Source organism: Leuresthes tenuis, unplaced genomic scaffold (assembly GCF_036924035.1).
Source record: "Leuresthes tenuis unplaced genomic scaffold, fLeuTen1.0.hap1 SCAF_2, whole genome shotgun sequence".
Lineage (NCBI taxonomy): Eukaryota > Metazoa > Chordata > Actinopteri > Atheriniformes > Atherinopsidae > Leuresthes > Leuresthes tenuis.
Window position 1 is genome coordinate 10380618 of NW_027325356.1, and position 23230 is coordinate 10403847.

At 37.5% G+C, this 23230-nt stretch overlaps 1 protein-coding gene across 3 annotated transcripts in view; it reads left to right on the forward strand.

The window, feature by feature from the left end:
- LOC140301606 (carbohydrate sulfotransferase 8-like) overlaps positions 1-23230 on the forward strand; it is a 170133-nt gene that overhangs the window by 27581 nt on the left and 119322 nt on the right. For 2 of the 3 annotated variants that reach the window (XM_072380154.1, XM_072380156.1), the window contains exon 2: positions 9459-9611. In XM_072380154.1, the coding sequence (XP_072236255.1) occupies positions 9461-9611 (151 nt within the window). In that variant the 5' untranslated portion in view covers positions 9459-9460. Of the gene's footprint in view, positions 1-9422; positions 9612-23230 lie in introns of all 3 variants that reach the window. The other variant, XM_072380155.1, reaches the window with a different exon arrangement.

Sequence of the window (23230 nt, forward strand, 5' to 3'; positions counted from 1 at the left end):
TTCTATTTTAGTCTGTGTTGCTATCTACAAATCTTAATGATACACAAACATAGTTAACCTCATCCTTTCCTATGCAGATTAAGAATAATTTTCCACCAGTGAATCCATTTGGAGTTTTGTCTTTCACCAAAGAAGCTGTTCATGATGATGAACCCTAATGAATATGATGTTTGTCTACATGGCACCATGGCCTAAGTGTTGTGCAGTTGTAATTCAGTTTTGGCTGAATGCAGCGTCAAGGACAGAGAATCAAATTCCTTTCTATATTTTTCAATCTAACATGAGCAAAAAACAACTGCTGCCAAGAAAATGTTTGAAAATAACAGACCACAGAAATTTTAATAAGCTTCTTTGATATAAAATGTATCTGTAGCAGTGGACACTGGATGATACAAATAAAGAAAGAACTTTTTCTAACTTCTATTGAAGTTCATTTTCATACAAGTAGAACTTTGGGTCCAGAAAAAGAGGCTTGTGTGTAACTTGACTGCTGGTGAGATTCTCCCACAGTACTCGCATGTTGCATTGTCCCATTCTGAAATAAATTTTACTGTCAAAGCACAATTTTAGTCTGTTTGTATTGAGTGTGTAAACAAAGCAAACTGACTGTTGGCCATATTTTTGAATTTTTTGTCTTCGGTCAGAGCACAGACTTATTTAATCATTGCATACTGCACACTGTTATTACCATGAAAAATCCTTTCAATCTTCTTTTTTGAGTAAAGAGATTGGATTGAATTTAAGGGGTTAATGGAATCCCATATGTAACCTCATCTAAGAGGTGGGTAGCGAAGTACAGCAGTGCCCCTAGGCAGGTATTAGGCTGACATTATATGACGAGAATGTGCTGTCATCACCTGCTCTGCCTGCACTTGTGCACAAAGTCATTTTTGACACCATGTTCCATTACTTGGTAGGACAGGCAAAGAGTCATAAGGGCTTGAATTATATGTGACAGAGGTTCACCCAGCCAACTGTGGGTACCACAGACATAGTAAATCCTATTATTGTATCATTTTGTATCAGTATAGTGACCTCTGCATCTGCATTACAAATCCAGTTTGCAGAAAGGTCACATGAAATTGATAATCACTCTGACGTTCTCACCCTCTCTGAGTATACTGTCTAATCACATAAGAGATAGTGTGTAAGAGATGTGCTCTTCTTACCATGAGTGTACATGAAGAGGCTTAGCAATTTGGTAGCTTTTGGGTGGACCAAGCCAGCCAGTTGGATCATGCCAGGTGTTGGACACTTCAAGTGTCTAATGATGACAGAGTGTACAATATATGAAATATACTTTTAAAGAGGTATAATTTAACAAGTAGCATAGCTGCCTGCCCACCTACTCAATTACTGTTTATCGTCCACACTTTGTGATCATGGTTTTCTCTTTCTTTGTTTGTACATATTTCTCAATTTAGTGGCTCTCACCATCTGATATCTAGAAATATGGGCAGTTTGGTATATATGATGTATTTTAAAGCCAAAAGGTACAACACAGTAGATATGAAAAAATAAGGCTCTGGACATATTTCTTAAAGGGACAATGAGGTGAGAAACAAGCAGATTTGGGTTGTGTGGATTATTTTTAGCAGTTAAGATTTAAATCATTTTAATTTCCACATTGCTTGTGCTCTCACGTTTTTCACACACAGTAGAGGGTGTATATCAATTGAAGTTATGCGAAATCTGGTGTGAATGGCAAGTGTTTTTAGCTAGCTGTGTCTGATGCTGTCCTGAGTGTATCTGAATGAAGAAGGGAGGAATTCACATAAATGTGATTTGTGTCATATTAAAGACAAAGATCAGCATTACACAGTTGTGCATTTTGTCTCTTTAAAGGACTTAAGACTTTAATGAGAATCAACATGTATTTTACTCAGGTGACTTTTAGATTAGAATTGGCTGAACTGCTAATTTCCAACTTCTTCCACTCTTCTTGTGATGCATCTTTCCTCTTTCTCATACACACTATCTCACTGGCGTCAGCGGTCAACACCTTCTCCTCTGCTGCACTACACTTACCACCCTAGCAGGTGTGAGCAATGTCACCCTGTCTTCTGCAGTAAAACATTATTATGCATGTTGCATATTGTGCCAAAGTGTAACAACTGAACAGCTTGTCAACTTCCCTCTACTTTCCTGTCCACATTGTTAGATGGAAGCAGCTCACCTTGTCCGATGTCTTCATTCTGTTTGTGCAAAAGCAGATGACCACCTGCTTATCATTATCATTATTATTATATTTTATTACCTGTAAGTGAATTTCAGTGCACCATTACCCATGAAGATGGGCCTACTGAGTGTAATTACATGACTTTTAGATGGTAATAAAAACATCCTGTTTGCCAAATTAGCAGTTTGTCTGATCAGTTTTGTATGCATTTCAAGGGGAAAAAAAGGACCACATAAATATGTGCAGTTATTTGAGTTTTAGGCTGAAAAGAAAATATAAATGTTCCAACTAATAGGCTTGCATGTAGTTTACTTAGTCTGCTCTGCTGGTCGCTGAGCTGCGGTTGGACTCTACATATAAATAGAAACCAATCTGTAACCTCATCCGAGAGGTTGGTAATGGAGCACAGCAGTGCCCCTTGGCAGGTATTGGGCTGACATAATATGACAAGGATGTGTTGTATTTGAGCATGTCCGATTGTGCTGGAGCTCTCATCACCTGCACTGCCTGAGCTTGAAGCTGTCCTGAGGCCAATGCAGCAGGTCACCGTCACACAGTCTCTCATCCATCAACGGAGTTGAAATACGTTTATGTTGCAGCAGTGTTGGCTGGTCAACACAACCTTTGGTACAAGTACATAATATATACTATACAGTTACAGTTGGTTCCAGCATGCAAAAATGCAGCAGATGCAGCAAAAGGAACTCAATGTGCTGTACGTTAGAAGGATGTGACAAAACACTTTGGTAAAAAAAAAAAACTATTATTGTTTGATCGCACGCCATATTTTATTCAACGCTGCAGTCATGTGATTGGTGTCTGATTGAGAAAGAAAGTGCTAAATCTTTTACTTTACTGGGTTTTACTGTATCAACATCAAAAGTATTAAACACAAAAGATCACTTTCTTCTTAGCATGAGAGGGACTAATTTTATGCACCAGCTCAGTAGTTTGGTTGAAATTAAAACCATACACAATATATAAATTCAGGATTATAGACCTGTTTTATCAATAAACTGCTGTGAGAAAAGCAAGACATATTGATGGCTGCTTGCAAGGGCTCATCACAACAGTGTGGCAAATGCATTAACTCATCCTAGAGATCACCGGCTGTCATGAATAGAGACAATTAGCAGTGCTTTGAACACAATCCTACCAGCTCCCATTATATGCTCATCAAATTCCTCTGCAAGTAATCATTAATTTATAATACAGTGCTGGCAACGGCCTTCATTTCTTTTTGTTTGCGAGCCAACAATGCTCACTTTCACTGACAAGCGAGACTATACATGAATGTAGAAAAAAATCCTGGAACATTTTCTAGGACATCTGAATTGCTCTAAAGCAGTAAGAGGATGCTGATGATTGGACATTTTCTGAGATTATGAAAATGGACTGCTTTCTTTGCCAGTGAGGCATGTCGTGAGGTAGTCATTCCCCACGCAATGTTTGAATCCTCATTAGTGGTTAATACTTGTAAAAAAAGGAAAAAAAAAACGAGTCCTTGATCCATACAGTGAGGCGTACTGGTGCTCTGATGGGCACATCATATCAATTATGTTGCATTGAGTCTTACAGTAAAGTTAGTTTAAATGTTGTCTTCTGCCCACACGTTTGCAGTTTGTCTCAGTTTACCATTTTGTTGCTGCATCTATTCATTGTGATAAGTTCAGTTCATGAATCTGTTTTCAAAAGATCACCAGTCACCATTACTGACAAACACGTCAGTTACACCTATTGGCTTCCGTTCTTCTCTCTGTGCTCAGATGTAATTATCTTAATATGGCTTAATTCTCATTAAAGCCATTCTCTGTCTTCAGATGTCAAAATTAGCCTGGAACAGTGGCAGGAATTTGGCCTATTAGGTCAACATGTTGACTCTCACTTTGAAATCAAATGTCAAGCCCAAAATCACCTAATCATACCACGTCGTAAGACCATGTTGTTTTTGTTTTTTTTGGGGGGGGGTTGTTTGTTTGTTTTTAAGTCTGTTCATGAAGAAGGAAAAAGTTGGCAATGACAGCAACCTTACCAACTTAACATCTGGCTAATTTACTACTGCCCCTTTCAGCACTGGAAAGCTCTGTCTTTCATGTGCAGGCATAGATGTGCCACTTTGTTAAGAGAAGACCCAGCAGGGGGCCTCTCATCACCGCTGGCTCTTCACATCGGTTTGGAGTATATGAGCCCAAAAGGATGATAGAAACAACAATCCAGAGTGGCAGTGTGAAGTATCAAGAAATGAGAGTGAATAAATTTGGCTTCTGTTCCAGGAAGATGTTGAAGGTAGGAATACATAAAGAGGCGGATGACTTGTGAATGAGAAAGAGACAGATGGGCCAGCTATAGCTAACTGCATTAACTAATGATCCCCCAGACAGAGTGAGACTGCCTGAAATACTATAGAAGAAGGATCCCACATCTCACTCTGACCCCTATCTTGGATGAAAACTACACCCACATGAAATAATATCGGTAACTAAGCCCACCTGTCATACTGTACCAGATCCAGATTATCCGCCTTCTGACCTTGAGGATTCAGTAACTAGGTGCAAGAAAACTTCTGTGTCAGAGAAAGAGGTCAATTGGCAGATTATTAGAACTATAATTCAGGGTTTCTTTGATTTATGAAGATTTAAAATTCTTGTTCCGACAAACATTAGAACTGAGAATGAGCACCAGAGTGTCCAACGGCACATGGCCTGCTGCCAGAAAAACAAACCCCAATGCTCCATTCTGGCAAAATGCCACCAACCAAACAAAAACAGGAATCAACACATGAACATTAAAGCAAACACTAGGCACAAAACACTGAAATTCATCAAGAGTGCTCCCTGTAACATTCTTTATGTGTTGTAAACTGTATATAAGCCTGATATTTGTCCAACACATTGGTCACCTACATTGCCCAAGGACAGCCATCGCTGGAACCTTTGTCAGCCCTGACAGTGTGAGGCCTGAAAGTAAGAAGCAGCAGGAGGGGAGCAGCAGTAACTGACAGTCACCTTTAGTTAGGTCTGCTGTGACCAGACCCAGGGAGATTCAAAACTGGTACAGTCATCGCACAGCTTTTTCATTTATTATTTTTCTATTTTTATTGTCTGTTGTCAGTGTAGAATTAACAGTGAAGTATGGAGCTTTGTAGATATAGTATGATATGAAATACATATGCATAACAACAAAGCCAATTCTCAATAACTGTTTGATCTATATTTACACAGTTTAAACCAACATATGAATCTTTGTCATTAATAAAAACAGCTAAGCATGTACTCAATTAAACTATGTATCCCACCAGAATGAATGGCCTGATTACCAGTGGTACTCCTGCAGTTCTCATACATACATACAACATAATGAAGCAAGCCCTCCAGTTCACCACTACGTCTGTCAAGTAATCCTCATTGCCTGTTTTATGCCAACGACTGAGCTGTTACAGTTCAGTTGATTTTTACAACTTCATCCCAATGTCCTGTTTATGCCTCTTTTTTTTCGTTAAGTAGGTAGAGCTCAACAGCTGTTGCAGCAGGTTTGAAGTGGGGGTATTGCAACACAGAAGACACAATTCAAGACTGTCGACTTTTATGTTCTGGTTTGATCTCTGTTTCAGAACCATTAAGCCCCCATTAATAATTGTGCTCTTTCTCCTTTTCCTCTACCTTGTTAGAGACATTTTCATCTCAAGCGTGGCTGTGGCTGCAGGCAAAGAGTTTAGGTACCGGTCTGTGTGTGTTGGTTTCCTTTTAAAGCAGCTTATTTTCTCTGGCCTTCCCCTTTTAATCCAGGTATCATCCATATGTTTAGCTGTTGTTTCCTTGCAGGTGCTTAGTGCTCTGCTTTCCACTTTCTCCATGTACAAATGGGCTGTAGTAGGTGCCACTGGTGAGCCCATTTATTAGAAACCCTCCAGAACTTGTAAAGTTTGTGTTACACATATGAAACATGATACACGGGGGAGGGATGTTGGGGCTTAACAAATGTGTTTGGACGTAAGAATTAAAGGCAATGTTTTAAAAAGAAGTGTTGTCTGCTGATAATGAGATGCTTGCGTCAACCTGTGAAATCATTTTTATATGAGACTGATGAGAAAGCTTGCTGTTCCTCTGCTCTGCTATAGAGTTAAATGCTGTAGTTACATACAAACACACTTGTGCGAACAAATTCTGGCTCACTTTCACAAAATATGAGGATGGCATTCTTTTTGTAAATTGTTGGTCATTCAGTTTTTCTCCACATTGAGGAGCTCCCACATGAAAATATATTTGCATTTGTGATGTTTCCATCACACCTAATTATCTTAAGAAGGTCCTGGTGCTAGAAACATCACAGCAGCTATTTAGATTCTAGGCTGCAGCTCTTTGATGTGTGGATCAACCCGTTCCTTTTCCAACTTGACCGCTATTGGATCCAGCTGTCAAGTCAAAGGATTAAATGTACGTCTTCTCTCTGGTTTTCACTTATTTAGTATCATGAGGTGTAATTTGTATATGCTCCAATTGGGATCTATAGTTGGATAATACAACTTCTTATCACTCTTATGCTGATGACACACTGTTATGAAGTAGGGGGTCTGGAATCGAATGACTACACACAGCACTTTGAACCATGGGCTTTTGTGTGGTGCAAGACTGAGACCAATATATGACAACAGTATCAAACACCTTTGTCACTTCGTAGTTATGTTTAGATAATAACATTAGAGCTTGATGAAAATGCTAGAAAATGATTATTTTCACAACTGTTACATTCATGGTAGTCATTTTGCTGTTTTTCTTGGTTACATGTAAACAAAACAACATTACAGTGAAACGTTGTCACTTCCTGGTTGGCTTTAGGTGGTGACATCATTAAGTTAGGGTTAGAAAATGTCCATAGTTAGGTTGTTTTACAGTGAGACCCTCATGCTCATGGACACCATTTTTACACTGCACAGTTGCTCTCATAATCACTTGAGGTTGCATATTATTTGAATGTAATTATAGATCCTATCCACCTGCATGAACATATGACCCATCTGCACATTTTGGATCATCTCCAGAGTCTCACAAAAAAACATTACAGCATGTCCATCTTGAGAGACACACTGTCCATATGTAGTAAAAGATGATAGTTCAAGGGGCAAGAGTACAGTAGATGATGATAACCCTTTGGCCAGTAATGATGTCCTCCTCAATATTCACTCTGGAAAGGATTCTTTTGTGATTGTCAATCAACACTGAAAAGAAAAGAAAAACCATATTCCAATGTTTTGGATTTAGGTAAGGCAATGTAAATAGGAGCATGACCTGCATCAAATGGTAAGAAGTTAGAACTTGGGATCATTTTTTTTCATAAAATGATATTATACGGTTTGGGACTGCCTGTATGAATCCCACTGAGGGGTAAAAGCTCTGTGTTAAGGTAAAACGGTAACACATGCCATTTACCCATCTAGCTTTAAATACTTTTTAAACTCTGAAAGTATCAAACAAAAACTGAGAATAGATAACCTTGAAAAGCTGTACTAATAAACTTCAAATGACACTGAGAAAACCTTTGAAAGTAAAAAAGTATTATATTTTATATTATTATAAGTAGTATATTTTTGTTTTGAACTTGATTATAGCTCCTTTCTGCCTTGGTTGCAATGATTGAACTGAGATGGATAATGTTTGCAGAGTCAATACAGTGAGAAGATGGAGAGAAATGAAGAAAAATATGTTTTTCTTCTTACTTTTTCTTCAGTTGGAGAGTTGACGGTTTGTGATGATCATACTAAATTCCAGAGATACACATTATTTGCTTTTTTTCTGTTCTCACACTTTTCAGTGTGTATCGTTGCTTGCATGGTTTCCTACTGCAAGATCATTCATATGGAAATGCAATATCATTGATAAATAACAGAAGAAAGAAGTGGGTTTTGGGGTGGCCAAATGATTTGACACCTGAATGACCAGTTTAATCCCCACAAAAGCCAAAACTGAGATGTCGTTGACTGTGATACGAGTTCCACTGCCATGTCTGGCCAAGTGAAAAGTATCACTTTCATATTGATGTTATTGTTTAGTGGCGATCAGTGACAGACAGCTTTTGAATATTTTGTATTCAAATTGCAGCAGGATTTTAGTAGAAGATGGCAAATCGTGTCGGCCAAGAAAAGAATATATTTGCTGCCGGTACTTTTATCAGTTTGATAGACATTGGCTCTGCACTGTTTAACTCTACCTGAAAAATAATCCGATTCTTGATTTCTAAAGACTATTCTCACCTGTCAAATCTTTTTTTTTATATACCACAGAGACAAACAATCAGGCAAATTTATGCTCATTCCTATTCAGAATCACCAGTGATGGTTAAGAGACTACAATGTGACTGGAGTGCTAACCACCACACCACTGTTCAGACCGTCCTCTTTGATTACGTTTGATACTTTGATTATATAGTGACATGTTGTCACAAGCATCTCATCATTTCTGTTTCATTTGCTTTTTTGTTCATAATGTGTCTGTGTATTTCATCGTTGGTATAAAAAAAGATACCACATACAGAAATAATTGTATTGTGACAGGGAAGATTCTCTCGTCATCATTACTATAATTATTATTATTATTACTATTATCATTACTTTGGCTTGGATTTAGTTTGTGGTTTTAGCATAGGATACAATTTGAAATTCAACTTGTTGACATCAGTGAAACAGAAGCAATTTTGCTTTTTCCAGTGGCTACACATGCTTGAATAGAAACGAAAGCTTATTTGCATGTTAATTTGAAGACATTTGCTACACAGTCTTTCCAGTGTGTGAACAGACCTCAGAGCTGGTCCGCACTCATGCCAGTCCAACTGGAATTGTGTTCACCAAACTGGGTCTGCACAAACAGAGCTCAGACTCCTTTTTTGGGGGAATTAGGTCTTAGCTCAGCTTGTCTCCATAATTAATTTCTATACAGCTTTAATCCTTCAGACTTCAACATTAAACTTGAAGTTATTTAGATGGTCAGGTTTCATAAATACTTTATCCATCTGCCAGTCTGTAATTTTAATTGAATTACTTGTGCTATAGATGTGTTGATGTAAATATTTCCATGCAGTGCAAAGAAAAGCCTTAACTGTACAATACACATTTGACAAATTTATGCTGATATATAGTATTTAAGTTTATATCCAACACTACACTTTAGGAGCCTTGTATTTAAGTACATGCAGAAGAATGAAAAACTCTGAAACACTCTTTCTTTTTACTCCTTTCTTTAATTTTCCTCAGAATTGATTTGTATCTGACCGTGTTGCATCATCACAGGGATGAAGCTGAAGATGGTGATGGACTCCTTACGTGGACGGAGACGGAGGCTGCCATGTTCCCTTTGGTTCGTCTTGCTGTTTGGTGCTGGAGGTTTGGTTCTCTTCATCCACCAACAGGATCTGTCAGAGATGGTTCAGCAGCAAGGTCCCGGTGAGTTTCTAAACACCCTCAAACAGCTTAAAGATGTAAGATGAGTGTTTTTTTAAAGACTGATTCTTCACATACTTCTCCCATCTTGGACGAATGTATTATCTTCCATTGTTACACTTCTTAATTCAGACGTTTTTGATGCAACTAAGAAGCAACTCCAGTGTGTGTTTTTTTATATATATATACTGTATATTTTACACAATATAACAAAAAAAAGAGAATAGATAAGTGAAAAGAGTCGAAGCAACAGAGAATATAAAAAAAACTACAGCCGCAGCTTTAACCACCACATGCACGAGGAGCACTGACAGTTTGTAACTACTAATAGGTTTACATTGTCAGAGCTTATTCATTAGAAAGGAGTAATGAGCAAAAACAGCATGAACACTTTGATGTTGGTATGGATCTTAGGGAGGGTAAAAAGCATAAAAGCAGTTCAGAAACCAACAAAAAAAAATGAAAAAGAGGAAATTCTTTATGATTCAAATTTCTGTATAGACATACTTTCGTCAGATATATCTGATAGCATGTATTCAAATGAATAGGAAAATGAATACGTTTAATAAAATGTTCACTGTTCACGCTGAGTTGATATAGAATTTGTGCTAAATATATGCCTCATATATTTGAAAGAAATACATATGAAGCACACTAATAAAATTGTAATATGCAAAGCACATCCCTATATTTTTACCAAATAAATATGCACAAACTCACACAAACACCCCCTCCTTACCCTTACCACACATACACACATAACTGCAAGTAATAAATACCAAGAACAGTGAGTCATATAAAGAAAGACAACCACATAAATCATTGGGCTGTAGAGCGTGGATGTACAAAGATATGGCAATGTATATGTAGGCAACCATTCTACCAATGTAAAATAAAGCACATAGACTGTATGTACAGACCTACTTTAGACACATATAGAACATTATTATACTGTTGTCTAATCTGTTATTTTCAGACTAATCAAGAGAGTGTGGTGTAGAAAACATTTCTTCCCCTCACCCTTTCATTCAAATTGAGAGAGTGGTCAGAATTCCTCCTCCAGGTTTAATTTCCAAATGAGTCAAACCTTTGTGCTGATAAAGTAACCCTGAGTGCTTCTGCCTGGCACTCAACATTAAATAGATTGGGGTTTAAGCAGCCATGATGGACATATAAAACTAAGCTGCTTCATGTCTTCAATATAAGAGATCAGCCACATGCTTTGCACATCTTCGGCTTGAACTAAACAAGACTAACATTTTAAAACATGTTAATGGCGACTAATTAGTGAGTAGCAACAAATCTGTGTTTGTGTGGTGAAGAAAATGCTAAAAAACACCATTTATGATAAAATCAGCAGAGAATCAGCAATCCACTGAATATCTGCACTATCATGTGTCAAGAGCTCTGTGAATCATTATGAATATGAGCGGTGTCACACTCCACAGCAGTAAGAGCCACTTACCCAGAGTGGAATCTCTCCAACCCTCTAATATCCCCTTGATTGTCAGATGCTTTTACGCAAAGTGTCAGGAAAAAAAAAAGGCCATTCACAATAGTACAAAAACAACAAAGACCCAAAAACACACACAAAGACACACTGCAAGACAACATGCGCATTATGTGCAAATACAGAAGACATAATAACCAGCAATGGATCTTCATGGCAAATATCAGAACTAGAGATCTGTTAGAGCTTGTAAGCTAAAAAAGCACTGCTCTGTGTTGCCAGTGCCAGGTGAAGCTTTTGGTTTCAACTTAAAGTCTTGTTTTATGTTTTTGCCTTTTGACATTTGCCATGCACTATTTCAGAATGATTTCATGATTTCATGTTCATAAGTTTTTTTTTTAATTCTGTTTAAATAATGCAAACACGCTGTCACTTGAAAGGCTAACTCAGGTTTATTAAAAGTAGTGTCTTATAACATTTTAAACAGTTTTGGGCTTAAATGCTGCCAGTGTGATGTGAAATTTTTGAGATAGACAACCACAGAGAGGACACATGTTTTTTGGGTTGACAACATTTCTCAACAAAGGCTGAAAAATTCTAACATTAATACACTTTTGCAGCTTTCATCTGCATTGAAGCGGGGAAACAAGTCATCCTTTGTAGAGTTGCAATGACATTAACTCTCACAATAACTGTGGTCACAGCTGACTTGTACATAAAGCGTTTATACGGGGTCAGAGGAGTGATGACATCTGTACTTTCATCGAATTCATCATTAGCTCAAATCCTGTCCTGCTCAATAGTTTTTACTGTTCTCTCATTTTTCAGTTAACCTTTCCCACTCATGATTTCTTTTTTTCCTACTTCGCTCTCACTCATAAATGGTGAAAATTATGAGCTGTACATGGTTAGGATTTGAAATCTTCTAATTTTTACAGCTTACACATAGTTGCTGCACTTGTCCCTGTAATGTGACAGTGCACAGCCTGGCTATGCATTGACATTTCCTAGTTTTTAACCTTAAACTGTAATACTACTGTGTTTTTTCACATGTGGGCAAATGTTCCTGATACACAATTTCTTGTGAGACCAGTTTGGCCATCGTGGAGCCACTTTTTAGCGTTAACAGTGGTGGAAGATAGAGAAGGACCCAAACGCACACAGCAAACTGGAAGCACATAGAAACTTAACAAAAGGTTTTATTAAAACTGAAGCCATAAACTAAACGGGGGGGGGGGGGAATCAACTAAATTACAAAACAAACCAGATGAATGGAGACCAGAACTACAGAGGATATCAAAGCTGTGAGTAACAGTAAGGATCTGACAAAGATGGCGAAAAATCACAGAGCCTATATACTGAAGGGACTAATGAGACAAGTGACAGCAGCTGAGACCAATTAGCAAAAGACAGGTGTGTAGGAGAGCTGATAAACCAAAATGGGGGACTGAGGACAACTGCTGGTGAGTATGGGAAACTAAGACAGAATAAACTAGAAACTGAACTAAGATCAGGGCTAAAAAATAAGGGTAGAACTGATTAAAGACAAAACTAACACTATAGACAACTATAAAATAAACACAAGAATAAGAATTAAGGCAAACCACAGAAGAGTGACAATTAAAGAAAGGCAAATCAAGAAAAGACTAACACAAACAGAAAATAAATCCTAATTCAGACCAATAACCCAAAACTACTAAGAACACAAACAAGAAAACAGAATCAAACAAAACACAGAAAAACCAAGACAAGGAATTCAAAAGTAGAAAAAGCACAAAAACTAACAGCCGCACCAGTAACCATGAAAAGTAAATAAAATTTTCCTGATGAGAAACTTGCTGAAAACTATTTTAATCATCAGCTAAATCAGGCTTAGGTTTCAGAAGAAGATTTTTGGTGATTATCAGCCATTTTTTTCAAATGTAATGTTCGTCTTGTGTCAAGTTTTGTAGACTAAGCATATCCTTCTTTCTACTCTACTCTAAGAATTTCACTTTCCTAAATCATGCATCAGAGACTATGTGCTCTAGACAGAATGCAGCAGCAACACAGTATTCCCAGCCCCCTCGCTAAAGCACAATGAGCAAGCAGTATCATTGCCTTAAGCAATGGTGCTTCATCCTAGCAGAAGCTCATCTCTAATAGAGCTGAGATATAATACATTGGGTGTCAGCTTTTATCTTCCTCCCCCTCCTTCTCCGCCTCTTTATTTGGTTTGCACTGTACTTTAGAGCTTTGTATCCTATGGTTAAGATTGTCTGCACAATGGTAGCTGAGAAAACTGCTCTCGAAAAAAGCAACAGTCACCCCCTGATCTCTCACAAGTAATTGTTTAAAGACAATTGTAGGAACAGCAACCACTTTCTCAAGGAGTAGACACCTGAGGAGCTAGTAGTTCAGATAAAGTGTCGGCTCAAATTTACACTTCGGGGCATTTTCCAAATGTGGCAGTTATGACTTGCTTTGGGAGGTGGAGAGTCGGCTTGTGTGACATCATGGAAGCCCCATCACAGAGTGATTAAAAAAAATGGAGCCGAGACAGGGAAAATTATGCACCACTGTGTCAGTGAAAATATTGGCTTTGTAACAAGCAAGGGCCTGGAGTGTATTGATCATAATGTGCTATTTTTGAAGTGCTTTGTATAAAAGAAGCATTAGTGCATACAACACTTGTATCTTGAAATAGGCCTCATTTTTCTATATTTGATTTACTGTACTTAAACTTGAATGACATATAAAGTGCTCAAATTTTTTCCTACATAAATTTGCTATGCGCTCTTCAAATAGAATAACAAATGTTAAAAAAAATACTATCAGCGCAGCAGGAACAATAAGCACAAACAACAATGAAATAGAAACACATCAATTTGAGGAAATTTACCTATAATGCCTTGTCTGGTATTTTTAACAAAAAATGTTTAATAAATAGTTCTTAAATATGGGTATACCAGCTAAAGAAGCCCATTAAATCCCTCCCCGTTGCCAGTAGCAGGGTGTCTACTCGCAATGCTCTAACAGCTACAATATATTCAGAACCAGTGGTCCAGTAACAACCCCTTTCTCCCAAGGGGACAAGCATTCAAAGTTTGACAACAAAAGGACATGACACTGGACTGCATTCTACAGGCTGTGTTGGACTACAGTGTCTGATAATCATGACCTGCTGAGATGATGAGACTAGTTTATTATTTTACACTGGACTGCGGACATCAGCTCCACACAGCAGGACTGAGAGTGAGCTGCCAGCTGATTTGCAGACAGGTCAAATTGATCAGTGAGTTCACTTTTTGTCCTTGAGTCAATGATGTCAGTTACGGAGACTCCATATGAGATGTTTTGGTCAGTCAGCATTTGTTTTCGATGAGAAAATGTGAGCTGTTCCCATTGTTGTAGCCTTGAGACAGTACCATCAGTGAAATGCCAGTTGAATTCATCAATGTTGACTGGAGCTGGAGCCAATAAGTACCTGCAACTACTGCAGGTCTCAATGCCAATTAAACATTATTCTGCTGCATTTGAAAGCTAGACGTTAACAGGTTTTTGGGGAATGAGAGCTTTAGTAATCCACTCATAAATACAATCCAGACAAAAGAAGGATTATTACAATAGTGAAAATCTGGACAATCAAAATCAGGAAAACAGTTTGTTAAATCAATAAATGTAGATGTACTGTTGCTGCATCATTAAAAATTGCTGACCGTCCATATGTTCTCTGTTAATATGTTTGTTTGCATATAAACACTTTAAGTAAAATAATTAAAAAATGTAGCCCCTGTAACTTTTTATGGACACCTTGCTTAAGCTGATAGGAGCCTCTATGTGTTGTCTTCACACTATATTTACAATAAGCCAGTAGGAGTCAATACAAACTAAATATTCAAACTTTTCTAACTTGGTCATTTATTTGATCAACTATTAACCTTGTAATGTGTCTATGGTTGCTGAAAGTGACCTGTGTAAAACATTATCTTTTGGCACTCTTGTTATATTGTTATATATAGACCAAGGCTCTTAACACACCTACATGGGTATTTGGATAACTGCAGATTTTCTATATGTTTGTGCTCATCATCCACATGCAACTTTTTGGCAAATGTTCACTGACTCTAAATGTAATCTTTACATGTGAACTGGTAAACAGGGTGTTTGGGCTTGCAACGCCAGATTTTGTGCTCCTGTTACCTTGGTTTAATCTCAAAATATGTGTTGAATTTACTTTTGTTGACATGGCAAGAACGGCCCCAACAAGATATGCTGGTGCTATCCTTACTGGCAGCACTTTTTATATGATTGCACATAAATGGACAGTTAAAAGGTGTACAAATTATGTAAAGTGTTAACTGTTGAATGACACAGAACACAGAACCAGCTGCCACTGTTCCCGGTTTTTGACAAGACTCAATTGAGCCTCTGGTTGTCAAAGCAACTTGTAGAGTAAAGGTTGCAGTACACTGCTTTACCTGCACATTTAGGGGAAGAGAAGTATGGAAATAAATAGATAACATATGATAGCAAATGCCTTTGGACGGTTAATTGGGACAATACTGAGGCAGGTATTGTACTCTATGTATATGCAGTTAGCTGTCACTGTGAAACTTGTGTTCAGAACATTTTTTAATGAATTTATACATCTTTCACTCAAATGATCCTGACTGTTTGGAATAAATACTTGAGTTTCCCTTTCAAAGATACCAAAAATAAAGCCGATCTCAATTTAAGAACTAACTTCTGCTCTTCTGAACAGACTGACAGGGTTTTAGAATGATACATTTGATCAAAGTTGGAAACCTTTGAGAGAGATGTTAATGAAATCAAGTACAATGTTAGAATCCTATTTCAAACGCTAACCTCCTCATCTTGAGGTCATGGCAGGTACAGTGAATTTCTTCCAAGTCTCGGCGTCAAATAGAATTCACCATTATTGCTCCAATCAGAAATATACTGATAACATTTAAACTGCACCGTTAGACCCGTATTTTTTTCATAAGCTGTGTTTTGGTTGCTCTCTCCTGACCTTTGACTTGAATTGATAAAAAAAATGTGCTCTGCTTGAATCATTGGTTTGTTGGCTTTTAATTGACAAGGGTGGTGATGCTCCAGGTAAGTGTGTCTAGATACGATATTCTGTCATGGCTGACAGCAGTGGGTGGTTGCAATATCATTTTGCCCCAAAGCTAAGCTTTCATTTCAAAACAGTATTAAGTATATTTACTTTAGAACTGACTAAACTGATATATTTAGTTCTTATGATGAATAGAACAGTTCCCTTTTCATTTCATCATAGGCTGATGAATAGTACTTGAACAGACCATGAGGGGCTAACGAGCCTGTCAGAAAACCCAAGGCTGCTGCTCACATTCACTTGAATGTGACAGAAAATTCTGTTTATATAACAGCTGCTGTTTTATATGATAAATACATAATTTATGAAGTTAGTCATTTAAACTGTTCCATTCTTTGTCTCACACCAAAATATTGAAGTCGAATAGCATCTCTAACATTTGCACTTTGTTTATAACATATAAACAAAGCTGATTGTTATGCAATAACTAAAACAAAATAACTGTTATATTATTTTACACTTAATATTTTCATAAACTATGGTTGCTGTGGCAAACCAGTTATTTTAGGAAAATCCATTGTATTTTTTACCAGGTTTTTATTGTTCATTGTTTGTTTTTATCTTTCAACTCACAGCTGCTTGCTTTCATTGTTGCACAGCTTTGTTTTCGATTACAGCAAACAGTTACTTAATTCAACTATGCTTTAACACCACACTACTTGTTCAGCACCAAGTGGCCATCAGACACTGAAAGCCAATAGGTGATAAACACAGTGAAATATTTAGTAACAACAGAGACAGTTATTTTCTTAGGATATATATGTTCAGAAAAAAACAATTATTGAAGTTATTGAGATTGAGTTTTTACCATTCACTTGGTTGCTGTGGTGGATGTTTAAAATCTATACTGCTGAGAAGATGTCATCAATACCTTTGATTTTGTTTTATTATGTTACTGCAGAGAGTGATGCTGGTAAAGACCAAGAATTGAAAATGTCAGTCCAACATGTCTTTATTTCCATGACATATTCAAAAAAGAAAAAAAACATAATTCAGTCATTTCATCTTTTTCTCCAAAGAAGACACTGTCCATATTCAGTGTTGCATACACTGAAGCTCCTTTCAGGCATGCAAACCCTTCTATTAATGTGATGACAGTTTAATGTGCCTGAATGAACACCTTAATGCTTTTTCATAACAAATCTTAATATGTTGGGCTCCAGTGGTGTTTACTTATGTAGTAACTGAACTTCATGCGGTCACTTTAACAGATCGGTACGCTGTAGACTTAATTTTGCACCTGATATGACAAGTCATTTATTCATGTCATAAAATAAACAAATAACAGTACTCTATTAACGTTTCATGTACCACGTTCTTTTCTGTAGTTATTGGATCCAGTGGTCATGGGCTTGTCCGCAGCACCAGATCCAGATAAATGGGATAAAAATACAATTATTTGAGATCAAGAGCTGCAGCTGCAGCTTCAACTTGTCCTCTGACACAAGACAAACATATGCAGGGATCAGCAAAGAGGCAGCAGTGGACAAAGCACCTTACATTCACTTGGTGGGTGTGTTCTGCTGAGTATTCGGCCTACATATTGGCATAACATGAGCTTGCCACCAGGGGAGGAAAATATCCGAGCTGTCTCCGGTAAAAGTTCTCACAAAATCAATCTATAATCTATCAGACAATGTTAACTTACCCATCAGTCCACCAAGCACAGATCTATTTTTCTGAGCTGGCATTTTGCCATTTCTGCTGTAGCGCTGCATTTCAGATTTTCTCTTCACAAACTTCATCCAGTTTTTCTTTTTCCTATTTTTCCTTGTCAGTTTTAGTAGACAGACTAAATTCTGACATCCAAGTAAGACCCATTTCTTCTGTGATGAAAGTGAAACAGCTAGCTAGATGCCAAGAAATGCATTGTAGTAGGTCTTTTTCAAGGGTGGAGTTGTTTTTGCTCACCATATATACTCAATTTCTTTACGTTTTTTTTAGACCCCAAAACCCATGAACAGAAAATCGGTTGGAAATTGGTTAATAGTCAAGCTCCACAATTCAGTAAAGGTTGTCAGCCTTTTAACATGTTTTAAGCGACTTCTACATAACACATATAGCATGTTTCATAGCAAATCTCTGAACATGCTTTATTCAGACTTTAATAATACATCCAGCTGCTCCCATCCACTACTGTTATGTATCGTTGTGGCTGTATGACAGTATGACAGGAAGTTTATGATATAAAGGTGACATGAAGACACAGCATTGCAAATGCAGCAGAATAGCAGTTAGGGTAAAAGCACAGGCAGCTAAAGAAGGTGGTCAAGACAAACTACATCTTTAGATGCACACAGACTTGTCATTTTGGCTATAATCATGACATGGATATTTTAAAACATGCAGGACATTTAGCAGTAAAATTAAATTAAATAGAAAAGAAAAATTAAAAATTGGAAGAGAATGAATCTTAATGACTCTCCAACCTCCATCTCTGTCCACGTGGAACCCACCACTCGCCAGGCATATTGTTTCATGCTTAAGGAAAAATTTGATCTCTCTGTCAGAGGTCCAGTAATCCCTTAAGCCTTCTCTGTTTGTATAGTCCAATTTAGCTGTCTCTTAACATAATTAAATTGTGTTGATGACCCCCACAGCCACAGAGCACCACTATACTTGTAAGCAAATCCACCAATGGATGTTTCTGGAAATCCTTCAGTATTATTTTACCTTGTTTTTCCATTCTTTCGACCGGGTGCGCAAAGCTCCTTTAACAAAGCCTGTTTTGTGTTGTGCTGGCACTATCCCCTCCATTGTTCCCAGAGCATGGGTATTGGAAAGCACTGCAAAGCAATACTTGGCAAAGCGAACTCCATTACAATACTTTTAAACAACCTTAAGAACAATTTTCCCTCTTAAAGTAGGGGTTTTTCTGTTGAGTAAAAGTACAACAGCGTACCTTGGAAAGCTTTACCATCAATATTGAGATTGCATAGCATCTGGCATGGGGCATGTATCCCAGCAACAACTATCAGCTGTTACACAGTCATTTCTGTTTTTTCCTGCTCACCTCAGGTAGCACAGGAAACCTTTCTGGGAGCTCCTGGGAAAAGAAAAAAATAGAAAACACACAGTTTGTGCATGGGTATCAGGTGCCTGCATCACCGTCTCTCGAGCTTCCTCCAGACCTGGGTCATGCCAATTGGATTTAAAATGGAGCCGCTCAGAGGCAACAGCAAGTTTGTGCGATTTTTCCATTAACATTAATGCTCAGGGTTATGCCACGGGAGCCTTGCAACATAATCTGTTTACCCTGCCATCTGATCCCACTCACCAATGGCGTCTGTACTCCAAATAGATTTTATTTTTCACATTCCCACTCTCATAGAGGTCAGAGTAAAAGAAAAAAAAAAGGAGATGCAAGTTGTTTACAGACAATTAAAACCTTTTGAGTCTTAAAGGTAGTTTTAACAAATAATTGAAGTGAATAGCTTTAATAGTAAAATAGTGTTAAAAAACAACACTTGAGGAAAGAAAAAACCTTCTTTTTTAATTATTTTTTCTTTATATTTTAAGAGCAAGGTTACTTTGTTGGTGATTCAGTATGTTAGTAAGCTATATTAGAAAAAATAAATATTTTCAAAACAGCTTATCTTGTGCTATCCAGAAAGACCAAGAAATATAAAGCACACATCCAAAAGAAACTCAGTGGAGTTGAAGATGCGTCTTTCAAGCCACTGACAAACACACAGCATTTGGTTTCCTACTGGAGTTGAGAACAGTTTGTCCGTTGTGCTGTTGGTGCTGGAACTTTCAGGTTGCCCTTTTCCATGATACCATGCTGAGTAACATTCCAAACTCCAAAGGAAATAAAGCATAATGAGGCCAGAGCACCAGGTGGATCCAACAGTGTGGCTGATGTTTGAAAACGCCTTTGAAGGCTATAATCACAGATATTGCCTCTTGATGTTGTCAGTCAGAGTTTCCAGGCCATGTCACTGTAACAGCTGAGGAACGTTCAGCGACTCTGGCACCTGTTATATCATAGTTATATCCACAAACTAAATGGCTTAGTCCAAGACACTGATAGGACACCTTTCTGCAACAATGCAAGTTTTACAGCATTACAAAATGCCAACCTACCTGCTCAGTCTTACTGTTGATAGACTATTAATTCAGAATGGAGTGAGGTCAGTTTTCTTTAATGGAGTCAATTCAAAAGTCTAACTCTAACCAAACAATTTTGAATTCTAACTCAAAATAAGTTTAATGAATGTCTAAACCAAACCAGATAGAGAGAAAGGTACTAAGTGCATTAACTGAACGTGACTCAGAAATGAAATGCAGTTGTCATATGTTCTCCTGCTTGTAGGAGTAGAACCTCACAGGATGAGTTTATGCGTCGTATTTCAGGGTATGAACACACAACTGAAAACTCCTGTTCCAAAACTGTTGCCACACTGAGTAATGTGTAAATGAAAACAGAATCCAATGACTTGCTAATCTGAAACCAATATTTATTTCACAGCAGAACATAGAAAACACACCAAATGTTGAAAATTGGGCATGTTACTATCTCATGAAAAAAATAACTCATCTTGAAGCTGATCGAAGCAACATGTCTCAAAAAAGTTGAGACATGGCCATAAGCATCCACTCTTCTTTTCACAGCCGCCTATAAAGGTCTATGAATCTGTTTGAGATCTGTTGCTGCCATCAAATTCAAGAATTAAATATGTGAAAGAAATATTAGTTCAGGAGATTTCAAATAATTGCACTGTTGTTTTTAATTATACACACAAACCATGGATAAATCCAAGAAAAGAATAGTTTCTGAAGAAAACAGAACGTTTAACGCTGCGTGGGCAGATTAATTAGCTTTCACTGCTGACAAGACTGGTTTACCAGTATGCTTAATATGTGGTGAGAAACAACAAAAAAGTCAAATGTTGCAAGACATTTCCAGAATAAACACACAGCCTTTGCTGAAAAACATTTTTCAGAGTTCAAAATGTTTTTCTTGCATGCAGAAATAAAATGTTGTTTTGTCTGCAGTTCATTGATTTCATAAATGCAATATAACATAGTTTCTTTATACATAACATAAAGGTAAAAAACCCAGTGTTATCTTCATTTTAGATGTCAAAAAGGTTTTGAGAAAAAAAAAAACACTGATAGCGAGTGTTTTTTTTTTCTGTGGGAAATGGGTCCAAATGGCTCTTTGAGTGCTCTTGACCCCTGAACTGGAACTGGTTGATCATACAGATATGATGGTGAGTAAGAGTGTGGCCAAGCTACAAAATCTATTTTTTTCTGTTTGTAATTTCACACCTAAAGCACTGGTTCCCTGCCAGAAAAAACTGCATCTATTCACAGAGGTCTTAATACTTTAAGCACCAGTAAAAGTGTGAGCCCATTGTGAAGACCTTATTCATCTCATTTCCCCTTGAATGTTTTAAAATTCAACCTTATTCCATGACTGACATTACTCCACAGCATGAGACTCTGCAGTTTCACAAAAAGCTCCCAAATTATACAGTACAATGACCTTTTCCACAGCCCTGTGTTACTCCTCTGACCCTCATGTATGAGACTGCAACTTTTTTAACCTGTGCTGCACAATTCTTTTTGTACTTTACTTTTGTCTCTTTACTCCATAGCTTTCTGACTGATGATGTACAGCAACATGTACACACGGTTAGGATTACAAAAGTAGACACGATTTAGCATTGTACATATCAAAGCTTTTGTGTCACTGGTTTCGTATGGTGATATTTAAAAAAAATCCAATGATATGATGCCATCTCACAATTCCTAACCATGCATTATGACATATAGTGTCATTTTGTGGTGAGACTGGGCTGTAATATCACTAGTTGGCATTTGAAATTACCACTGCAAATGGCAGACAACATTTGTAAAAGTAATTTTTGATTACTATTCTCACCAATTTTAGTTCAAGGGACTTCTATCAAGGGTTAGGGTTAGGCTTAGGCTTAAAGATTTGTTCAGGGAGCTGCAGATTCAAATGAATCTGCTGTTCGCTGTATATCTAAATCAGGAGGCGTAGATGTCAGTCTGTCTGTCTCTCTCTTTCTGTCTTCTTCACATTCAATATGAGGTGATAATGAAGTGGCTGGCCACCTCCTCACGTTTTTTTTGGTCATAGGTTGGTGTTGAGCACTGCATCTGTAGGTGGAGGTGCTTCATCTAATGGAGGAAAGGTAGATAAGCTGTATGCATCTATAAACTTCGCCTGAAATAAATTCAACATTTTACTTTCTCTGTTGGAGGAGTGGAAAAACTGTCGGAAAATTGTATAGGAAAATTGTGGGAAAAAGTTTAGCAGAGACCAAGATGTAGCTTAAATTTACCCTGACTAACCTGGATATGAATGACAACCACTGACCTGATTAAATACAAACTGCTACCAAAATAGCCCAATTGAACTCTCTAGAAAGACAATATTGACAGAAACTCACAGCTAACAGGTAAATGTCTGCAGAACAAAAGTGTTTTTTACAGTAACATGCCTAAAACATTCTAACAGATTGACTGTGGGAAGGCTGGGGGCCTTCATATAATAAGAAATCTTCATACCTGCAAGATCCAGCCCAAATATAATCTTAAAAGTACCATTTCTCAACAAGGACATTTAAAGGGATTTAATGTCTTGATTTATCCACTGGTTCCTGCAGAGGTTGTGTCAGAAGTAGCGGAAAGAACACTCCCCAAATCTGAACAATGGAAAGGCATTACCATTCTTAAAATTTTACCAGCATGACTCCAAAAGAAGCACCTGGTTCAAATTGGTTGAACGTGACAGGGGTGACTCAAGTGGAATGAGTATAGAAACAAACCAATCATTTTTATATTCCTGAGTTTTGCAACAAAGTTAGTGGAGACAGTAATGATGCGCTGCATAAGCAGTATGATTTTTATAATGTTACAGTCTCCAAATGAGTCTGTTATTTTAAACACAGTATTCCATTCAGAAGGCTTGTCTTCACTGCAAACAAATCAAAATAGCAGAAAGCTGATTTCCAGCCAAAGAAAAAATCCTATAAGTTTGAGCTTTGCAGCAATCCTAAGGCAGGCTGTGAATAC